Source organism: Halichoerus grypus, chromosome 10 (assembly GCF_964656455.1).
Source record: "Halichoerus grypus chromosome 10, mHalGry1.hap1.1, whole genome shotgun sequence".
Taxonomy (NCBI): domain Eukaryota; kingdom Metazoa; phylum Chordata; class Mammalia; order Carnivora; family Phocidae; genus Halichoerus; species Halichoerus grypus.
Window position 1 is genome coordinate 117878579 of NC_135721.1, and position 23097 is coordinate 117901675.

General features: G+C 48.8%; 1 protein-coding gene across 1 annotated transcript in view; it reads left to right on the forward strand.

Annotated features, from left to right (window-relative positions):
* VSTM2L (V-set and transmembrane domain containing 2 like) overlaps positions 1-8551 on the forward strand; it is a 35876-nt gene extending 27325 nt beyond the window's left edge. The window contains exon 4 of the mRNA XM_036101576.2: positions 7160-8551. Within this exon, the coding sequence (XP_035957469.1) occupies positions 7160-7432 (273 nt within the window). The 3' untranslated portion in view covers positions 7433-8551. The remainder of the gene's footprint in view (positions 1-7159) is intronic.
* The last annotated feature ends 14546 nt before the right edge of the window (positions 8552-23097 follow it).

A 23097-nucleotide genomic window follows, 5' to 3' on the forward strand; every position in this document is an offset into this window, starting at 1 on the left:
GCCCCACGTGAGGGGAATGCGAAGATGCTAATTAGTTAAATAAAATAAATGTGCTCAGTATGATTGTGCAATCACTCCCCACCCCCCTGCACCAGCCGGGGCTCTGGGGGTCTGGTGAGGAAACTCTCACGCAGGCAGCTACTACCTCCTTGTCCAGACAGCGTCACGCACACCACAGTTCTTAAATACACAGACGCGGAGTTAGCCAACACCTGGAAACAGATGCACAGCCCGGTTTCCCGCAGGCTAGAAGGCTCAGACTTTTCTCCATGGCCTTCAAGGCTCTGCTCAGCTCGTTCTGGTCACCCTCTGGGCTGTCTCATCTTGCTTGGCCTGGCTCCCTCTCTCCTCCCAACTCTGGCTGCTGTTCCACCTTCCCATTCCTGCCCACCTCCTGGCCTTTGCATGGGCCAGTTCCTCTGCCCAGAAAACTGTTCCTCTCTCTTCCTTCAGAGCTCAGCTTAGGACGCCTCCCTTGATCCCGGGGCTCAGCTGGCACCCATTTCTATGCTGGCTGCATTTCCACGTGCAATCATCCGTGTGTGTATTTGTTTCATATCTGTCCCCCCAAACCCCCGGACTCAGTGGGGCTGGCACTGTGCCTGCCCGATGAGCTGTTACATTTCCAGAGCCTAGTACAGCACCTGGCACCTATAAATAATTGAATGACTGTCACACACCCAGGCCAACAGTGGTATAAACCCAGACGCAGATTTTGGTACACGGACCTGCCGACATGCTGTGCATCCGTGCCCGTCTGTCTATGTGTGCCGGTGGATGAAGGCACAGGGTGGCTCGCGGGGGGCCACGGAGCCTAGAACCCAGGCTCTGTATCTGTAGGAGCCAACTGAGCCAGGCAGGAATTCGGCCCCGTAGCTCCGTGTCTTCTAAAAGTCCTGATGGCGAGGGGCAGCTCCTGATTTTTAACTGTCAGGACCTACTTTGAAAAACTCTGTGGGAGCTGAGCACGTGTTGTGTGCTGGCGGGGTGGTATGGGTGCTATGGGACCCCAGGGTCTGGGGGCTTCCTGGAGCCTGGAGCAGGAGAGCTCCGTGTGACCTGTTGGGGCTGCCATGGTAACCCTGGGAAGGATCCGAGTAGGCAGTGCTGAGGACACAGTGGGGCCCGGAACCTCGAATCCCTGAGCCAAAACACCTTGTAAGCTGGGAAGTCCTAGAGATCGGCCGTGTGAATGACAGTGGTTACTAGAGTGAAAACCCTTCATGAATTTGTGAATCACAAGACTCCTATTCCCAGCAGGAGCATGAAACGGGGCCCAGCTTCTCTGCAGGGAACAGATGAGGGAACGAAAGAGCTCAGCATCTTGTAGGGAGATCGGTTATGTAGTAGGACAGGTATCTGTGATAAAATAATAATAATAATAATAATGCAGCTAACATTTATTGAGTGCCTGCCATATGCCAGGAACCATGATGAGCGAACTTTACATGAATTATCTCATTTCACTTGGGACCTAGGGAAGGATCCTGGCCTAAAAACATCTCCCTTGGTAGCTTGCACGTGCTGAGGATTTCACCTTCGGGGCCTCATTTCTGTGGCTCGGGCAGATTCTTTTTCCTATTAGCTGTTTTCAAGTTCTCGACGTTTTTCTTTGGATCTAACTGAAGTTCTTCGTTTTCGAGTTTAGGTGAATTTCCCCTTAGCCAGTTTTGCAAGCAGCGTTGACTCTCACCTTCTTAATTTTAAAGCAAGCTGAAATCCATCCCCACCCCCATTCCCAGACCTTCTTTACCTGCCTTCATCATGTTAACTGCTTTAGTGGGAAAGAGTCCTGGGCCACCCAAGTCCCCAGATGCATGTGGCCCAGTGCTCTGGCCCGCTCATCCTAAAGCCTGTATGCCTTCCAGCCAAGCCCCCCAAAGCTACGTACAGCCCTGAAGAGTCCTCAGGAAGCATCAGCAGCCCCGCTCTGGGATCTCCGTGAAATCCCCATGAATGGTTATAAGATGATCCCATTTGTTACATCAACCAAGCCCCTGCCAACCCTGCCCAACTGCTCCGTGTGTGTGGTGCACTCAGTGTTTTGGTGGAAGGCTGGGACGGCTGGAGCAGTGCGTGAGGTCTGCATCCTTCACAAAGAAGTAACAGGCCAAGTGGTGGCTCATGGTTCACTATGATTTTTATTTTCTGCTCTGGATGTTTCTCTCTTAAAATTCTGGTCCACAATATACACAAGGCATGAAATTCTGAGCTCCTCCAGGGAGGTGAGAGTCACATGGAGCCAAAAATCACTCCATCTATCTCAGGAATGCCTAAAACATCCTAGCGTGGTCAGGGACCTCGACCCTAGTGCTCCCAGGCCAGTGTGGGAGATGGATGTTGACCATGATCATCACCCAATCATCACCCATGATAAAAAGTAAAATGACAACTGTGACCATCAAAATGAGGAGAGCTGCCTGGGGGGTCTGAGCCAGTAACAGAGGACCTGGGTCTGGAGGGCTTCCTGGAGGAGGTGCTATTTAAAGTAAGCACTGAAGTATAGAGGCGTTGACTAGGAGCGGGGAACATTGGCTGGGTGTGTGTTGGAGGAACTGCAGGAGGCTGGTGTGGCCAAGGAGCAGGTGTGGGGAAGAGGCCCCAAAGGGCTCGGTCAGCCCCTGCTAGGAGCCATCAAAGGAAGGGCCCTAAGTTGGGGGCATTGTGTAAAGATCTGTCTGGCTGTCATGGAGAACAGATCGGAAGGGGCCACAGTGGCTCTGGGGAGACTGGGAGGAGGCTGGGACGATGACCAGATGGGAGAAGCTGGGACCCTAGTCAGTGCAAGGTGGCTGGACTCTGGAGGAAAGGGGAGGGGTCCAGTGATGTTCAGAAGGAAGATCCGTGGAATTCTGGAATTGATTGTGCTGGAGTGCACGAGGAGCAAGGGCAGTGATGACTTGGAGAGGGTCTGGCTGGAGTGGATGAGGCCTTCTGGGGTCCAGATTCAGAAGGACTCTGAGTTGGATCCTGAACACACGGGGGGTTGATGGTGAAAGTGTCTGGGTGCTGGTGATGGAGGCCTAGGAGTGGCAGAGCTCAGAGCAGGCCCTGGCCTGGGGCAGGGACCACCTGACCCCTGCTCCCCATCCCAGCGCCTTCCCGGAGCCACCCTGTCCCTTGCGGGCTCAGCCACGAGTCAGCATGTAGGAGAGAGGTCTGGCACTGCGGACGCACATCAGCATCACTCATTCTTCCCGGCCTGGCTCTGGAGACAGACCCCAGCCTTGAGGGCCCCTGCCATGTCCAGAAAGGCCCGGGCCATGGGTGAGCAGGGAGGAGGCTGAGCTTGGTCATGGCACAGACTCGCCGTGTTTCTTTCAGCATAATTAGGTGCTTAATTGCACTGCTAAGGCCTGTCGATGCCTGTGCCGAGGTGATTATGATTTACAGCCAGGCTGTGGCGCGGGGTCTCCTCTCCTTCTGGCCTCTCCGGTCTTGCTGGACGGCTGGGCCATAGCGTTTTCTGTCGTTTGTGAATGAGGAAATCCAAGAGGCTGCTGCCTCCAGCCCCAGAAGCTGGGCTAGGATGTTGGGCCCCCTCCCATAGGTATGCCTCTGAGGATGGGCTGGGCTCCCCGCAGACAAGGAAGGCTGGGGACCTAGGGAAGGAGGTAGGAGGGGGTGAAAAGGTAGCCCTGTGGTTTACTGGTCATGCGAGGCTCGCCAGATGTGTCTGTCCCCAGCTGGGCGGCCGTGGGCCCATCACTTTACCTCTCCGAGCCTCAGTTTCCTGACCCATACAAAGGGTATCCTGGCAGGGCCTATATCTCGGGGTTATTGCAGGGCTTAAACAAGATGTATGAGGCTTTTAGCACATCACCTCGCAGTGATCGAGTGCTCTATAGACGCTGGCCGTTCTTACTGCTGTTGGGGGTTTATTTGCCTTCTCTGGATGGCGCTTTAAGGGGTAGACACCAGGGCCGGAGAGAGCGGTGTCTCATGCATGAGTCTCCCCAAGGTGCCGGGTTCGGTGTGGGGTCTGGTTGTCCGTGAGTCCACGCAGCATTGCTGGGGTCTGGCCGGTTCACAGCTGTGACCCCAGCACCCAGCTCAGAGCGGGCGCCTGCTGAATGTCCGCCAGATGCATGAGGAGTCCGTCCCAAGAGCCTGGGTGCTGGTGACTGGTCCGGGTCAGACCCAGCCTCCCAGCACCCTCCCTGACTCCCTCCTCTCCTCTCCGAGGGGAAGGGCTCTTCTTCTGAAGGCCACCGTGTCTGCTGACAGAGGGGGCGACAGGGTCAGGGGGGTGGGGGTGGGGGGCGCAGACTGCTTGGGGAGGGCCGGTCCAGGTCTCGCCTGGGGTCTGGGGGTGGGAGGGGTGGGCTGCGTCTGGTGCTCCCTCCCTAGGAGCGGCTGCTCCCAGCGCTTCGCATTATTACTCCATTAGCGCCTTGTAGGGTTGACAAATGAAGGATAATTAATATCCGTGAGGGAAACAGATGTTGAGGTAATTCGCTCCCCGCTGTGCATTTGCAACAGCATCTCCTAAGTCGCCCGAGAGCATGGCAGGGCCAGAGGGCCTCCCTGTGCCCTTGGTCAGAGGTGATGGAATCAGCGGGACCTGTGGCCTCCAGCTGGGCCCAGCCCGGAGCTGGGCAGGGAAGCCTGGCTCTCAGCCCCACACCAAGAGGGGCGGCTGGGAGAGCTTCCCGCTGCTTCCTACTGGGAGCTCTCCCTGTGTCCCCCCCTCGTGCCTCCTGCTCTACCAGAAGCCCACATTTTCCTTCTTCGTGGGGGTGATGGCCAGCTGGAAGGCTCAGACGGGCCAGGCTCCTTGCTGTTGCCCACCCACCTCTCCTCTTCCCTTCTGGAGCCTGGGACGCGCCCCCTCTCGCCCTGTCAGCACTGGGTGACCATGGATGGACCGGTCGCACCATTTGGAGGGGTAGCGTGCATGCAGTCAGGCCTGGGTTTAGTTTCTAGCTCTGCCCTTTGCTGACTCACTGCCCACGGGAAGCCCCTTCTCTTTCTGAGACTTCATTTCCCCATCTGTAAAGTGGGTATAGAGGTGCGTATGTGCCCTCAAATTAGAAAGCACGATATCTCCACTTCACTTGAAAAAAGAAGGACCTAGAGCGAGTCCACTCATTCAATGACTGTTGTCATTGTCGTTTACAGGGCACAAGGCCCTGGATGGTCACTGAGATGAACAAAATGGGTATCATCCTTGCCCTCATGGTGTTTACAGTTTGGCCAGGGAGAGAAACAAAAATCAAGTCAACAGACAAATAAATGGTTCTCAGACTGTAATGACTGCTATGAAGAAGATAAACAGGGGGTTGTGATGGAGGGCTTCTTGGAGGAGGTGATGTCGAAAATGAATGGGAGTCGAAGAGAGGCGGGGAACAGCACTGGAGCAGAGAGACCAGCATGTGCAAAGGCCGTGAGGTCAGAAAGTGCTTGGTACTTGGAGGAGATGAAAGGGGCCTGGAGGCCCGAGCAGGTCAGTGAGCTATTGTAAGTCACGTGTGCACATGCCCAGCACAGGCTCAGGCATGTCTGCAGTGAACGCACCCCCATGGTCCTCTTTCGCATCCCGGCCTCCTCACGGCAAGGGTGACCAGCAGGGGCCACCCCTCCGAGTGCCAGGGCTTGTGGCAAGAATACAACAGCTGGTTTTCTATGTCCCGCCCCCCACTCCGGGGGGGGAAAGGGGCCAGGAGGGCTCAGGGCTGGGGCTGCAGGGCTGACACCCACTCGGCTCCAGCCTGGGCCTGGCGAGGCTGCAGTAATGCCAAGTGGTGACTGGTGGTGAGGTCAGTGACTCGGGGCTGGGGACTGATCTCCCCGTTCTGTCTGGGCAGGGTGAGGGCTGCAGGAGGCAGGGCGGGGCTCCTTTGAGCTGCAAGTAAGAAGGGGCCAGGGAAGGATGGAAGCCCCTTCCCACCTCTCCTCTCCAGGCCCGCATCCCCCCTTCCCACTTTCTAATTTCCTACGTTGAAATGTGAACTCACAGGAAGTTACGACGATAGATCCTAGGGTCCCCTGTGCCCTTCCCCGGGCTTCCCCAGTGAAATACCTTATAAAACTGGCCAACTGCTTTTTCTCTTCTCATTGAAAAAAAAAATTTAGTAGCATTATAGTCACCACAGGTTTACTCATAAGAGCTCTGATCTGGAAACTACCCACATGCCCATCAACAGGTGGCTAGAGGAACAGATTTTGGGGTGTTTCTCTGGATGCAATACTGCTCAGCAGTGAACAACCACAGAGCTTAGAGCAAACAACACAGAGCAGCCTCACTGATATTGCCTTGCGGGAAAGCGGCCACACACACAAGAGTCCAAGAACAGACCAAACTAATCTAGGGTGACAAAAGTCAGGGTAGGTGGGGGTGTTGAAGAGGAAGGGCCACAAGGGTGGGCTCCAGAGGGTTCTAAGTGTCCCCTGCTTTGCTCTGGGCGGTGGTCACACAGGTGCACACAAATACAATTTCGTCAAACTGTATGCACTTTACTGCCTACAAGGTTTATTTCAATTTTAAAATAAAAATTTAAAAACCGAATCAGATAAAGAAGCAAAGAGCCAAATTACAAAGACAACTAGTACAGACACTCTTGATCCCTGCAACAGGTGTGAAGTTATTAGTATCCTGATGTATTTGCCGTCAGCCTTCTTTTTTGTTGGTTTGTGTGTTTGAGGAAATAGGACCTTTCACACGAAGCTGAGACTTGACTTTGCCGTGTCTCCCGGGTCCCTGGCCCTCCCCTGGGCTCCAGCCTGGGCACAACCACTGCTCTGGGGCCCCCGCATTCCCTCCAGTCTGTTTTCACACTTGCACACACCTGTCTCCAAAGCCAGGACCGAGTGTTTTTATGCGTTTGTTTACAGAAACGGCCTGGCCCCGAGGGCTCTGCAGTGAGATCTTCTCCCTCCCCGCGTGTCTCGGAGCCCAGCTCTAGCTCAGGCTTTTTAACTGCTGGGCAGTATCCCATCCAATCAACTGCCTACTGCCTACTTATTCGTGCTGTTGCTGGACACTGGAGTAGTTTCTGCTTTTTTGCTATTTGACTCACTTTCCCGCAAGCCTCCCAGTGCCCTCGTGGGAGTGGTCTCTGGGGCCCCGGTCTCCGGGTGCGCTCCCAGAACCAGCGCTCTCCATCTTCCCAGCTGCTACCTGATGGCCAGGTCACGGTCTCTCTGTCCCCCTCCCCAGGTGGTCAAGGTGGTGGGCAGCAACATCTCCCACAAACTGCGTCTGTCAAGGGTGAAGCCCACGGACGAAGGCACCTACGAGTGCCGTGTCATCGACTTCAGCGACGGCAAGGCCCGGCACCACAAGGTCAAGGCCTACCTTCGGGTGCAGCCCGGAGAGAACTCGGTCCTGCACCTGCCCGAAGCCCCGCCCGCTGCGCCCGCCCCGCCCCCCCCAAAGCCGGGCAAGGAGCTGCGGAAGCGTTCAGTGGACGAGGAGGCTTGCAGCCTCTAGACTGATGCCTACCCGGCCACCCACCCGCCCCGCACCCCCACAGCTGTACAGAGTGCATGAGGAGCCGCTGGACCGCTGGGGACGGGACTGCCTGGGTCCAGCCGCCTCCCCATCCCCAAGACTGCCTGTGGCCACCACGTCGGCCCTCTGCCCGCCACTCCCTTGCTCAGCATGTAAGCCCTGCTCAACCCTTCCTTTTCAGACCCCTGCGGTGACCTGGCTCGGAGAAGGTGGCCCCGGGCACCAAGGGGACGACCACCCCAAATGCTGGGGCGGGCACCGTGCCGGGGCCAGGCTGCCTCTCTGTCACCAGCTTCAGTGGAGTCCAGTGTTTTGCTTTGCTTGCTTGTCCCCCATCCTGTCCCGAGCCGGGGCCTCCCAGCCTTACTCTCCTTCCTTCCCCATCATCCCCCACTTGAACCTGGGGGTGTGGACTGTGACCCCTCCCTGAATTTGGACTGGAATCTTCTGAGCCCTGGCGAAGAACTGGGGCACAGAGCCCCCAGGACAGCTTTGCTCTGAGCCCGTGGCCCGTGAGCAGGGTCACTCACAGGGGTCCTGGGAGGAGAGGGAGACACCCCATTGCCTCCTGGGGGTTGTCCTTCATGTTCAGCTTCCTTATACATAAGAAACAGCTCCCTGTCCCACCCTCCGCAGAGGTGGGGGGACCAGGAATCTGCTCTTTCACATGGCAAGTCTGAAGGAGGGCCTTTCCCCTCTGACCCAGTGGCCCTATGCAGAGTTTTGCACCAGCAGGACCCCTTCCAGGGTCTTCGAGGCTCTCCCAGGAGCCCCCCTCTGCCAGCTCCCAATGTCCCAGCCCCCTCCTGGGGCCCATGCCACGCCCACCCAAGGGCCTGGGGCTGTTGGGAGCCAAAGGTCCCCCAGTACCAATCCCCTCACAATTCCCGATTGGGGGACACCCACCCCCTGGTAATTTGTAAATATTTCTATTGGGCCCCCTGGAGGGGGAACTGGCTCAAACCTCTGGCCGCCCCTCAGTGATGGAGTTGGGATGTGGGAGAGGCCGAGGGCTCTGCCCAGGGCTGTGTGGGTAACCCTGTACACATGATCCAATCCGTGACTAGCAGCCAACCTGAATAAAGTGGTTTAAAGAAACCTCTGGGCGGTGTCTTTCTGGGGCATTTGGGTCTGGTCGGGGAGGGGTCAGCCCACACCCAGCCTCCCTCAGCCCCCTCTCCCTCCTGCTCCCTGTCCCCCACCCCCCAGCACAGAACAAGAGCTGGCTGGGGCACAAAGAGAGGGTGAGGGGAAACCGGCCTTTGTCCAGTTACCCGGTGCTTGAATTGTTCTGAGCTTTTGAGATAGTCACACATACAGAGGAGTGCATAAGACACGTTTACACTGTTTTGTCAATAAATGCATTAGAAAGCAAATAAAGGTGAGCCCATCACCTACCAAACACGGCACTCCAGCACATTTTTCATGTTCTTGTTATAGCTTTACTACCTATATGTATGTCATCTTAAGCAATATAGTTGAGTTTTGTCTATCATTTAGAACTTTCTATGCATGGAATCATATCACATCCATCCTTGCATGCACCACTCTGTGAGATTCATCCATGTTGTTGCATGTCTGTAATTTGTCCATTTTTATTACTGCATGAATATCCCACAATTTAACTTATTGATTCATTCTACGGTTGACAAGAATTTGTGTTCCCGTCTGGGTGCTCGGCAACAGTGCTGAGGGCATTCTCGCCCGTGTCTCCTGGTGTGCGCGAGCATGAGATTCCTGAGGTCGAGGCACAGCACGGTAGGGATCTCGTTTGCCCCCACCAGGTATCACCAGCACCTTCTTACAGTTGAGGAAACAGCATCAGAGAGGTTAAGTAGCTTGCTCAAGGTCACCCAGTTGTGGAACTCTGCTCTGCAGGATCTGGACCACCCCCCAACCTCCCACCCCACCCATGGAACATCACCACTTCTCCCCTAGTGCCCTGGGCTTGGATTTCCCTTGGCTCATCCCAGACAAGAGTCCCACCCACCACAGTCCTGCTGAGAATCTGCCTGAGGGTGTGTCCTTCTGGGGCGCTCAGGTGAAACCCTCACAGCCAACACACCCAGCTGGTCCCTCCTTGGCACCTACAGGAACCACGGCCGCCACCCACACTGTCCCTATATCCATAAGGACATCCTCAGGATCTCCAGCAAGGTTCCTCACGTCTCTGAGCCTCAGTTTCTTCTTCTGTAAAATGGGGAGGCTCCCAGGAAGATACAAATCAAAATCAAGAAATACCCCTTTGCACACACTAGGATGGCATGAATAAAAAAGACAGATAACAACAAGCGTTGACAAAGATGTGGCCTAACTGGAACCCTCCTGCTCTGCTGGTGGGATTATAAAGTGAGGCAGCCGTTTGGGAAAACAGTTTGGCAGTTTCTCAGAATGTTAAACATAGAGTTGCTGTATCACCCATCACTCATGTATCACCCATCACTCCTGTGTATATACTCAAGAGAACTGAAAACCTATGTTCACACAAAAACGTGTGCATGAATACTCTTAGCAGCATTATGCACAATAGCTAAAAAGTGGGAACAACCCAAGCACCCATCAACTGGTGAATGGGTGGATAGAATGTGGCATATCTAGACACTGGAATATTATTTGGCAATAAAGAGGAACGCAGTACTGACACATGCTACATCATAGATGAACCTTGGAAACATTATTCTAAGAGAAAGCAGCCAGACACAAAAGGTCCCATATTGTATGATGGCATTTATATGAAATGTCCAGAATAGGAATATCCATAGGGACAGAAAGCAGACTGGTGGTTGCCAGGGCCAGGGGAGAGTAGAGTGGGTGGTGACTGCTAATGGCTATGGGGTTCTTTTGCGGGTGATTGAAATATTCTAAAATTGATTGTGGTGATGGACACACAACTCTGCGGATATCCTAAAAACCGCTGAATTGTACACTTTACATGGGTGAACTGTATAGTGTGTGAATTATATCTCAATAAATCTGTTGAGAGAAAGGAGGTGCTCCTGACTACAGCACCGTGCCCACGGGCCCACAACAGGCACACGGAGGCCCCCAGGAAATTCTGACTCCTATTAATATTGCTGTGATTTTTATATGGAAGCCAGAGCCAAGTTGTGCCCCTCCCCAGGGCAGCCTGGGGGGTGGGTGTGAAGGGCAGGAGAGAAACATGAGTCCTGGGGGAGGGCAGTTCCTAACAATCATACCTAGTCCTGTCCTAAAGTCTCAGATAAACCTCTGCACACCCCCAGGTTAGTTGCAGGCCACGGTCCCCTTTATGCCCCGCCCTAAGAACAATAGGGCAGTGGTGCGCTTATTATAAATTCAGATGTCCCAGCCCCCTCTTGGCCTTCAGATCCCTGCCCACATCAATAGCTAGTGCCCCCAGGTGGTTCTGTGATGGGGAAAGAGAGCAGACCCCTGGCCAGGGACATCTTCCCATACTCTTGCTCAACTCTCATACTCTTACATCCCCAGCCCCCAGCTCCCTTGGTCTCCAAGGCCCTGAATTCTGGCCCCAACGCCTCCCACACCCTGGCTGCCTGCCCCCCTCTCAGTGCCCCTCTCAGGGCTCCCCTGCTGACCCTGTCCTAGAGCTTCCCTTCTTGCCCTGTGCAGCATGGGGATAGGGTAACTGACAGTAAGGACAAGGCTTCTGTTCCCCTTCTTGGTCCTAATTTACCTCAGGATTCAGAGTGTGAGGCAGGAGTGCCCCCATTTTAGGAGGTGAGAGCGTGTCCACTAAGTTTCAACCCAAGGGCTGGCCCTCCTGGTTCAGGGCAGGACTGACTATACTAGTTCTGACAAGTGCTGGCTATGTGATTAGCTACCGAAGAGGGCAAGGGCCAGTTCCAAAATCATCCCCGCACCTGAATAAGGAATGAGGTTGGGGGCAGGGGATGATAGGGGCCTGGTCCAGGGGTAGATGGGGAGGGACTCAGCCCCACCAGGGACCCTGGAAATGAGTGCGGTCTGCTGCCCGCCCAGGCCCACACTTCGCCCAAACCTGGGCATCTGAGTCTGGGGAGCTTGTGAGCAACCCAGGTTTTGGGGCTCTATCCCTGGAGATTCTGACCCAGTAGTTCCAGAGCGGAGCCCAGAAATCTGTGTGTCCAACGGGATTCTGATGGAGGTGGCCAATGGACGGTACTTCGAGAAAAACTCTACCATATGATCCTTGAAAGAAATAGACATGAATAACTAAAAAATAATACTTTTTATATAAAAGCGGTTGTTTGTTTCACTCAACCACAAGCAACAGACCTTGCTTCTTACCAGCGCTCATTTTGGCTGCTAACTGAAGAGCATTCCAGCGCCTGGATGCACCACAATTACCCTAAGGACTCACCTACTGATGGACAGCTAAGTTATTTCTAGTGATTTGCCGTTACAGGTGATGATTCTCCAAATATGGTTCTATGAACTGCTCAGCACACATGAGGTATTTTAGGTGTGTGGGAAATCCTTCAACATGGAATCATTAGCACCAGATAGATGAATCTACACTTTCAGTCCGAGACAGTCTAACAAACTGCTCTCTCCAAACAACCTTGACAATCTTAAAAAATTGGGGGGAGAATTTAAGGGGATAGCGTGAAATTAGCTTTTGGCACACTGAAGCTGCTTTCATTCACCCACACAAGTGAGGGCGGGGCCCAGGAATCTGCATTGCTCACAAGCTTCCCGGCATGCTCGCTTGTGAGCTGTTGGGATACCATGCATGCATAGTAAGTTGTCTGAAAAGACACCATCAAGCTGAGTGAGAACTGCGGTCGCTCCTAAGGAGAGGAATAGAAGGGACACACCCCAGTAGGCTCAATACTTGTAAAGGGCAAGTATTACACCTGTAACTTGATATGCATAGAGATATTTTTCAAAAACCAACCAGGAAACAAAAGTAAATAAAATGGAGGGAATCCTGGAATGTGCACCGTGTGGGGTCTGAGTGGCCTTAACCAGGTCTCACCTTCCGGTAGTGAGGAGGGTTCTCCTTCTGAAGGAGTCCTTGACACTACATGGAGCAGATGCTGGAGCCACTCTTCCTCCACGCTTCTCTGCCATCCCCTCCCCACTCCCACTTCTTGTTTTGCTTGATTTGGCCCTGATTTAGCTTAGGAATCTACGCTTGTTTGAGGCCACTTGTCTCATTGAAGGCTTGCCCACTCCCAGCCTTAGCGTGTGAATCTTGATTAATCTAAGCTAGGGGCTCTTCACGTGGAGTCCACAGATCACCCCAATCAGGGATCCGTGGATGGTATGCATGGGATTCACAAACTTGAGTGGGGAAAAAAAAAACCCTCCATCTCTATTTTCACTAATCTCCAACTGAAATTTCGCATTTCCTCCTACTATGAATGTAAGCAAGAAACCACAGTAGTGTTAGAAGGAACTTTGTGACTTTGTCCCCAATAGAAATCACAAATGTTTTCATATCACAAAAGTTATTACAGTATCTCAGAACATTGTTCACACTCATCACCCCTTCAAAATTATGGCTGTTATTAGATCTGCTGCTAGAATTTGTTATTTAATGCACTAATAAAAGAAGCGTGTTTATTCCTATATCACACGTTTTCAAAAATATATTTCAGAAACCGTATTTCAAAATAATTGGTTTCCTTTGTAATCCTATCATTTTATTTTATGCAGTTAAAAACGGTCTTCTGAGAAGGGGTCCACAGGTTTCTCCAGACTGCCAAAGGGGTCCACGGCCCAGAAGAGGTAGATAAACCATGGTCCAAGACAATGCTGGCAATTGCATTATCCTAGCTGGGGACTAGCTTAGGAAGTGTCATGTGACCTGGCGTGTCACGTTCACAATGAAATTTGAGGGGACATCTGCTGGAGGGAGAGTGGAGCCCCTCTTGGGAAAGGTTTCTTAAGAGGAGGCACAAGGAAGTCATACTTTCTTCCTCTGCTTCTTAGTGTCTGAGCATGTGTGCTGGGAATTTCTTCTACCATTGGGCAACCATGCAGAGAGCGACTGATCCACTTGAGATGTAGAAGCAACTGAGGATGTGGGTGATCTGGTGAATGAGTCAGATAAGAACTTCCCTACCCCTGGATTCCTGTCATCAGTGAATAAATCTCTTATGATTTAGGCCAGTTGTCAATTACTTGCAGACAAGAACACTTTCTTTAACCTACCATGTTATTTCTGTTCCCTCACATTTTCCATGCTTGATGTGAATCATCACTGGAGTGACATGGAGAAACAAGTCAGCTCCTTCTTCCTTTCTGACCCTTATTTAGATTGGTCACATCTCCTTTCCTTGAGGCTGAACATCTTCAGGTCCTTCAACTGGGCTCAAGAGACATGGTTTTGAGATCTGTATCCACCCCTAACATGTATGTCTATCTAGGTCAGTGGTTCTCAAACTTCAGCATGCATCAGAATCATGCTAATGTTTGTTAACATTAGTTGTTACACGTACATTTCTAGGTCCCACTCTGAGAGTTTCAGATTCAATAAGGCTGGAGTGTGTCCCCATAATTTGCATTTCTAACAAATTCCCTCATCATGCTGATGCTGCTGGTCTTGGGGACCACCATTTGAGAACCACTGGTCTAGGTCCCTATAAAAACATGGCTTCCCCAGATGAAACCACTACTCAGGCTGGGGTCTGAGTAGTGTTAAGCAGAACTATCACCTCTCTCAATATCAACAGCATGCTCCTATTATTGCAGCCCAAATTACAAACTGCTATTTTATACTGTTGAACTTCAAGTCACCAAAACTCTGAAACTTGTATCATATAGGTGGCTCCTAAATTCTCTCCATATTCTAGAGAACGGGAAGTATCACTTGTTGAGTGCTTATTATGTGCTGAGTACTTTAATGAGTTGTTCCATTTAATTCTTACAACAATCCTTGAAATGGGCAGCTATCTCTCTCTGGGGAGACTGACACCCAGAGAAATAAAAAAATTCCCAAGGTTACCTAGCTGGTAAATAAACGAGGGACCCAGGATTTGAGCCTGGCTTATAGAACTCTACAATTAAGAACTCTCTTCCTGCTTAACAGCATCTATTAATCAGCTGCCCTTTGGGACCCAAGGCAAATTTACCTAATTGTGCCTCATCCAGCTCATTCATCTTTCTTGTCTACAAGGTTGTCAAATGTGATTTTTGTCAAATGCCCTAGCTTTCTTGAGTCTCCCATATCTCCTTCAACCACAACTCAGCCCTTTTACTATCTCCACTCCTGCCACAAAGAGTAGGTTAGGCTTCCTGAGTTGCACTTGGAGCCACATGAGTTTGGTTTCTGAAAGTGTTAACTGTGGGCACATTTTAATAAAGACCATCTTCTAGGCTACAGTTACATAAATGTTCTCATTTAATATGCAAATGTACCACAAGTGATTTAGGGTGTGCTAGGCCTTTATTGTTCTAGTTGCAGTTATGTTGATTTAGCCCATAGCTTTACGGTTAATAATTTAGTAAGCAACCTTATTTTTTAATCTCCCTTTGTCCTCATGCCTCATCTTTTTCCACATTAAGGGACCTAAGCCTGCACAAAGATTCAGTTTAATGAACCATCAATCCTTGAATAAGTGTAGCTGCAAAAGGATTCCATTCAAATTCTAGGGAAGGCGTTAAGTTCATAAGTTTTCACCTTCTTGATAGGATTCTTGGTTTCATCATGAATATAATGATTCACTTTATCCTTAGTAGTGCTTTTGGCATTATATTCTAATTTGCCTGATATTAACCATTGTTAGACCAGTTTTCGTTGGTTAGTATTTGCCTGGGATATCTTTTTTGTCTATTTTGAATATTTGTGTATCATTGTCTTAGGCATAGTATCTCTTATACAGAGCTCATAGCGGGATTTTTATTTTATTTTTTTTTTAAATTCAACCGGTAGTCTCTGTCTTTAATAGATAAGTTTAGTCCACTTACATTTATTGTGATTACTGATTTATTTGGATTTCTTTTCTGTCATCTTATTTTGTGTGTGTGTTATGTGTGTTTTTCCTGTTACCATGAGATTTGGTGGGGGGCAGGGTGAAGAGCATGTGCGGTTAGTTTAATTTTTTTTCTTCTTTCTTGACTTTTGATGAATAGGGTTCTTTAGAACCCCATCCCTTTTCCTCCCCATTTATTTGAAGGCTATAAGTCACATTTCTTTTAGTGGTTTTATTTTAATTTTTAACATACTTATTTAGCTATGTATTTTCTTAACAGTCTAAAGTTATTCAATATCTCTATTTTCCTCTTGACAAGAAACCCCTTTAACACAGTGTAACTATCAGTTGAACTGCGCCCCACCCCATCTTCTTTGTTATTGCCTAGAATTTTAATTACACTGTTTTTCACAAAAGTTGATATTTGTATGATCAGAAATTAATTAGATTTACCAATGTATTTTACCAATTTCTGACTCAGTGATTTTCTTCTTTCACTTTCTGTTTTGCTGAAGTACGTGCTTTATTAATCCTTTCAATGAGGATATGGGTGGTAAACTCTCTTAATCTATGAAAGTCTGAAAATGCCTGTAATTTGCTCTTCTTTTTCAATATTCCTCTAGCTGTGTATTGAGGGAGGTTGATTATGCTTTTCTTTTTCTTTTTTTTTAATATTTTTCTTTTTTTTAAGATTTTATTCATTTGAGAGAGAGAGAGAGCAAAAGCATGAGCAGGGGGAGGGGCAGAGGGTGAGAGAGAAGCAGATTCCCCACTGAGCAGGGAGCCTGACGTGGGGCTCAATCCCAGGACCCTGGGATCATGACCTAAGCCGAAGGCAGGCACTTAACCAACTGAGCCACCCAGGCACCCCTGATTATGCTTTTCCCTCTGCATGTTTAGGATATTACTCTCTCGTCTCTGTCATCCATTGCTGTTGATGAGAAATCTGCTGTCAGCTCAACTGGCATTCTTTCATAGGCAATTTGTCTTTATTCTTTTGTAACTCTTAAGATTTTTCTTTTTGTCTTTGACATTCTGCTCTATCATTACAATATTTCTGGTTGATATTTATTTTTTATCACCCTGTTTTAACCATTGGTATGTGTTTTTCATCTGAGGACTTTCTTTTTGGTTCTGAAATATTCTCAGCCACCATACCTTAAATATTGTAACTCCATTATATCCTTTATTCTATCCTTCTAGAATTTCTATTACACATATGTTGGAATCTTTCAATCTATTTACTATGTCTTAACTGCTCTTTCATATTTTCCATTTCTTTATCTCTCTCTTTGGGTGAATTACTCAGGAATATCTATCAATTCACTAATCGTCTCTTCAAATGTGTCTGATTTAGAGTTTATTCTATTTGAATTCACTTCAATAATGGTATTTTTTATTTTTAATATTTCTCATTGTTTCTTTTTCACATTGATAGTTAATTCTGTTTTGGGGTGCTTGAGTGGCTCAGTCAGTTAAGCGTCCGACTGTTGGTTTTGGCTCAGGTCATGATCTCGGAGTCATGGGATTGAGCCCTGTGTGGGCTCCATGCTCAGTTGTGGAGTCTGCTGGAGATTCTCTCCCTCTCCCTCTCCCTCTCCCTCCCCCTCTGCTCTCCCCCTCCTCCATGCACACAGGCACGCATTCTCTCTCTAAAATAGATAAATAAAATCTTCAAAAAAATAGTTAATTCTGTTTTACTTCATAACTTTTTCCTTTTTATAGGAAAGGAAGTCATTCCTTTACCTTTGTTAAAGTCTTAAACTTATTTTTAGAGTCATTTCCAGATTGCTCTTTTTACTTGCACTTATCACAAATGAATCCATTGGTTAAGAGTTGAGTTTACTGACCGTCTCAGTGTCAGTTTTCTTCACAGGCTTATTTTTAAGAGGAATCTTTCTGTCCATTTTCTTTCTTTGCACTTGTCTAAACCCAGACCCTGGGGACTCAAGTCCCAAACCAGGCTTCCTAAATGTAGCTCAAGATCCCCAGTTTTGGGTGACATCAGAGATATCACAGAGGAGGTTAATGAGTCAGGGTGGCTTAACTCCGATCCCACTTTCCAGATCCGCATCTGTTCCCCCTGTTACCTAAGATACAGTTTTAAGCAGTGAGTCTGATGCTAGGCCTCCAGTTCTCAAAGAATCCTTTTGGTCCTATTTACTCTGCAGGACTTGAATTCCTAGTCACTTCTGGGTCTGGAGCCTGGCAGGTCTGAGGCTTCAGCCTCCATTTACTTTGTATTTCTCATCTCTTTCCATTCCAAAGGAGAAGTTTGCCATATTTCTGAGTGTGGCTATGTAATTTCATTTTAAAAACATAATTTATATATTATTGCAGTGTATAAACAGAGATTATTTTTCCCACTAATTCATGGGCAATGTGTTTAATTTTTCCTATATCAGTTTTATTGAAGTATGATTTATATCCAAGTAAAGCACCAATTTAAAGTGTAAAATTCAATGACTTTTGATAAATCTATAGTCATGTAATCACCATTACAATCAAGAAAAGAATACTCCTGTCACCCCCAGCCAAACTTCCCTTGTGCCCCTTTACTATCAATCCTCTTCCCCAAACCCCAGCCCCAGGTAATCACTGATCTGCTTTCTATCTGTCGATTAGTTTTGCCTTTTCTACAATTTCAAATAAATTGAATCAGACAGTAGATACTCTTTTGTGTTTGGCTTCTCTCACTAAGCATAGTGATTTTGAGATTTATCCATATGGTTGTACACCGATACTTCATTCGTTTGTACTGATGAGTAGTATTTTGTTTGTGGATTTATCACAATTTGTTTATCCATTCTTCTAGTGATGGACATTTGGGTTGTTTCTAGTTTGAGGCTATTATATACAAATCTGCCACGTACATTCATACACAAGTCTTTGTGTGGACATATTTTCATTTCTCTCAGGTAAATATGTAAGACTGGGATTACTGGGCAGTAAGCTAAGTGTATGTTTGACTTTACAAGAAACTTCCAAACTGTTTTTCTAAGCGGCCACACCATTTTGCATTTCCATCTGCAATGTGTGAGAGTTCTGGTTGAGAAGCAGGTTATTTTTTAAAGCATGAACTCAATGCCATCTTGACTGTAGGTGACCGTAAAAACACTTTAGAATGTATACTGAGCTACAAAATGCCAGGAATGGTAATGAAGGCTCTGTGAGGGCACATATTCTTAAGTGTCCTGTTTACTGTTGCGTCCCCAATGCCTGGCACCAGTCTGGGCTTATGGCACACACTCTGTAAATCAATCAATGAATAAAGACTTGCCTCTGACAAACATTAACAGCTCCTAAGAGTTGGGTCAAAGTTTGGACCTACTGCATCTTATTTAACCAAAGGAAGTTTTGGGGAGCCCTGTTTTCTCCTTCCCTAAATGTCACAAAAACCCTTGTTTTGAGCTAGTTGGCATTTCTACCCTGAGCTCTACCATCATTTCAGCCAGGCTTCTCTTAGCTCAGGAGGGCCACCCCACCTCCCTGCACTGGGTATGCATTTCAGCCAGCAGGAAGGAGAAAAAGGGTGAGAAGAGCACATCTCTCTTTAAAGACACTTGTTTGACAATGAAGATCATTTCTGCTTATCTGTCATGGGACAGAACTTAGTCACGTGGCCACATCTAGCTGCAAGGGAGACCGGGAAACGTGGCCCTTATTCTGACAGCTGTGTGCCTAGATAGATAGCAGGGTTCTTTTAGTCAGAGGAAAGGGAAGATAGACATTGGATCACTTCCAGCAGGCCCCACTGCAAGCCTGACTTTGTCCTGAACTCTAGGCACTTTAGGCTCAACACACTGTATTATTTGAAAAACATGTTTATTCCTCAACTCCAGGGAGAAACTTTAAATTCACTATCCAAAAGAACAGGCTGGTGGATATAGGAGGTGTCTCATTCAGCACCTCTAGGCCCAACCCCATGCCCAGACTAGCTATCCTGGCTCCTCCCTCAAGGTTGTCTGCTCCAGCTATAAGGGGTGGGGAGCAGTTGAAGGATGGTGCATTTACAGAAGGGGGAAGTTAATGATGGGATCTGTAGGCGGCTCACACTGCTGAGTTCCCTGGTGCCCTGGGTGACCTACCTGAGGAAGCTCTGGTGGACCCTACCACTGAGCTGGGTGCAGAAGGCTGGGTCCACTTGGTTGCCCTTCTCACAGTCCATCAGGCTTGAGTTCTGGGAAACTTAGCAGCTTACAGGGGATAAGGCATGTCCCAGAGCTGAGTGTCCAATACAGTAGCCACCAACTGCATTGCTCTATTGAAAATAAATAAATTAATTAAAAAAAAATTCAGTTCCTCAGTTATACCAGACACATTTCAAATGTTCAATAGACACATGTGACCCATGGATACTGTATTGGATAGCACAGATACAGAACATTCCCATCACTGAAGAAGGTTCTATTGGATAGCACTGTTCTGGATGAAAGACATCTCGGGTCATATTAACAGAGGCAGAGTACCAAGAAAGAGGGCATCTGATGGGGCTGGTCTACACTATGCCAGGCAGACCCCAATTGAGCCACTATGGTCTACAGGCCCCAGAGTCTGTGAGGGAAGCAAATGAGAGAGAGGAAGATATCCAGGCAAGGGTGACCAGAGTACAGAGGTGTAGGAAGTATATACGTGTCTTGTTTAAAGTTGTTTTAGCATGGGTTCCTCCAGAAGCAGATGCTGGGCCAAAATATTCAGGGCAAGGAATTTACTTGGGAGGTGATCCCAGGAAGTACCAGTGAGGGGATGGGGAAGTGAGACAGGGAAAGTGTGCATGCTCAGGCAAGTGATCATTGTGAAGAAGTGGGGCTCCATCCTACTGGGGAACTCTGGGAGTCAGTGCAGAGCACGCACCTCAAAGTCATCCTGCCCAAGGGCTGGGGGCCTGTGGTTTTTCTACCTCAACTTCCTCAGTCATTGGCTGAGGGCTTCTTCCGGGTGTTAATTCACCAGGACTTCTGGCCTGCAAAGTATAAAGACAGAGGCCTTCCTTACCTGTAGAAAGTCCTCAGGCAAAGAGATGCAAACATGGGGCAGCTGGAAGTTGGCTGGAGCACACTGGAGTGGTGAGACTAGCGGGATATGGGCTGGGCACTGAGCACTGTCTGCTACAAAGGGGGAAGACCAACATCCTTAACCCTAGCCTCATCTCATACACACACACACACACACACACACACACACACACACATGCCCTTGTACATTTCTCACACTGGCTTCTTCCTTTTCCTCGGACTTACTCTGCTTCCTTCCCACCATTGGACTTTTGCAAATACCTATTCTGGATGTCTGAGACACTCTTCTACTCTTTCTCAGCCCCTTTCATTTAGTTAAGTCCTACTTATTCTTCAGATCTTGGCTCAAATGACCTTTCCTCTAAGGAACCTTCCCTGAGGGACACCCCATCCCCACCCCAAAGCAAGAACAAGTCCTCCAGGGAGTGCCTGGGTGGCTCAGTTAGTTAAGCGTCTGCCTTCGGCTCAGGACATGATCGAGGGTTCCCTGTTTCTCCCCCTCCCTCTGTCTGCTGCTCCCCCTGCTTGTGCTCTCTCTCTCTGTCAAATAAAATGAATAAAATCTTAAAAAAAAAAAAAAGCATCAGTCCTCCTGTTGCACTTTGTCCCAGCTCCCTGTCCTATAAGGGTGTCATTATATGTGAGGTTAGTTAATCCTGCCTTCCCCGTTGGACTGTAAGGAAGGGATCTTGCTTGTCTTGTTCACAGCAACACATAGTAGGTCTTCAAGAAATGTATGATGAGTGAAAAAATGAATGAATAAAAAAATGAAAAAATGAATGAACGAATTCCAGTCAGATTGACGAAGACTCCCAGTAGCCAGAGAGGGAATTTACCAGCTAAAGACCCCTGGAAGAGGAGGAGGCTAATTAGCAATTCATTAGGATCCATTTTCACTTCTGTAGTCAATGCTAATCACTTGTTTGTTTAAAACGGGAAGTTCTGCACTCATTAAATCCATTAGTAAATGAAAATGTTTCTCAGGGAAGTCTGGCCTCCCACATTGGAGTGTAAATTCAAGGGCTGCACCCCCTCTTTTGTACAGACCTCCCAGATGTCAGCAAAGCACGTGCTCACAAGCTGGAACTACCCTAGTTGAGGACCCCTAGTCCTTTCTCATGGGAGGGGCCTGTTTCTCCAGCTCTCTAAGCTCGGGTTCTGCCCCTGTACAATGGGCACAGCATTCAATTTCATGGCTAGGAGTGAAGATTAGAGGGAGCCGTGCACTCAGGAATGTCAGCTCACACCCTGGTATTATCCCCCTTGAAGGACTGTGAGGGGAGGGAGTTTATTTTGAGGATGTAGCTACCCTGCAGGCCCACTGGTCTGAACTCTTCAGGTCTTGATAGCAAACAGGCTCCTCTTTTCTTATAAGCAGTCCCATGCCTAGAGGGTGCTCAGAGGCCATGTCGTGCCCACCCTTGTTTTGCACTAGCTCATTTAATCCTCACAGCCAAACCAACCAGGTAGCCATTATATGCGTTTGCAGGTGTGGAAACTGAGGTTTGGAGGGTAGAGGCTCTTGCCCTGGGTCTTTTCTCTTTGCCACGCTGAGCCATCCCCTCAGGAAGCCATTTCTGACCCTTGAGGAAGAAATGGCTGTTCTGTCCAGTCTTGTGCTTCATTAGGTGGGTCTGCCATTCCTGGGTCTTACTCATCCTAATGTTCTCAGGGGCCTGGTAGGTCTGCAGAAAAGAAACAGTTCTGTTTGTCTGAGTACTAACTAGCTTCAGGGCTCAGTGCATGCCATGCATTAAATCACCAAGTCCTCAAACAATGCTACACGGGTGAGCTACTATTATCATCTCTATCTTACAGATGAAGAAACCGACTTGTCAAAGATCCCATGGTTAGGAAGAATTTCTTCACATGGAGAGGAAAGAATTTCCTCTGCCCTTCAAGGTCCTTCTAGCTGGACTAAGAATCAGATTGACAGGAGACAGATTAACAGGAGAAAATAAAATTTAATAGTGTGCACACAGGGAATCCACACAGACATGGACATTCTGAAGACAGTGAAGCAGCATGATGTTTATGAGCTAAGGAGAGTGGTAGGGGTCTGAGGATACAAAGGAGAGAAAGGCCATTAGCATGAAGGTGAGAGGAGATGTTTGGAAAACAAAGGTTGTCCAGTTGTGCAGATAAGTTCCTTAGGTAAAGAGGAATCTCTGTGAATAACTCTCTTCCCAGTATAAGCAGGCAGTTGAGGAAAGGTAAAAATCTTTTCCTGAATGGGATTTGATTACTTTTAACTCAAAATAATGTTCATGCCAAAGTGGCCCATCTTGGGGTGGCCTGTCCTTGACCGCCACACTGGAAAGTATGCAAATGGCAAAAGCAGTCTGCCTTCAGAGCCCCGTGCATTTCACTTCTGGAAGGACTGTTTTGCCCACACCACAGGTCTCAGAAACTGTGGACAGGGAGGGGGGTGCTTGGGGGTGACATGGCAAGGGTGAGCTCTGCCCTCCACCCAACCAGAGCCCTGCAGAAAAGCCCCAGAGAACAACTTCCCAGGGGAATGCTACCAAGTCACTCCTCAGGCACCTTTTGGGTGTTCACTGGCAGGGGAGCCCAAGCCCACCTTTGGAGTGTTAACCTTAAAAGTAAAATTACCAGTTATTTTACCAGCAAAAGATGGGTCTATTCGGGAATAAAGGAGAATTGCAATCTGGGACAACAAGCTATGGCAAAACCATAGGCAACTTGGGAACAAAAGAGAGGCACGCTTTTT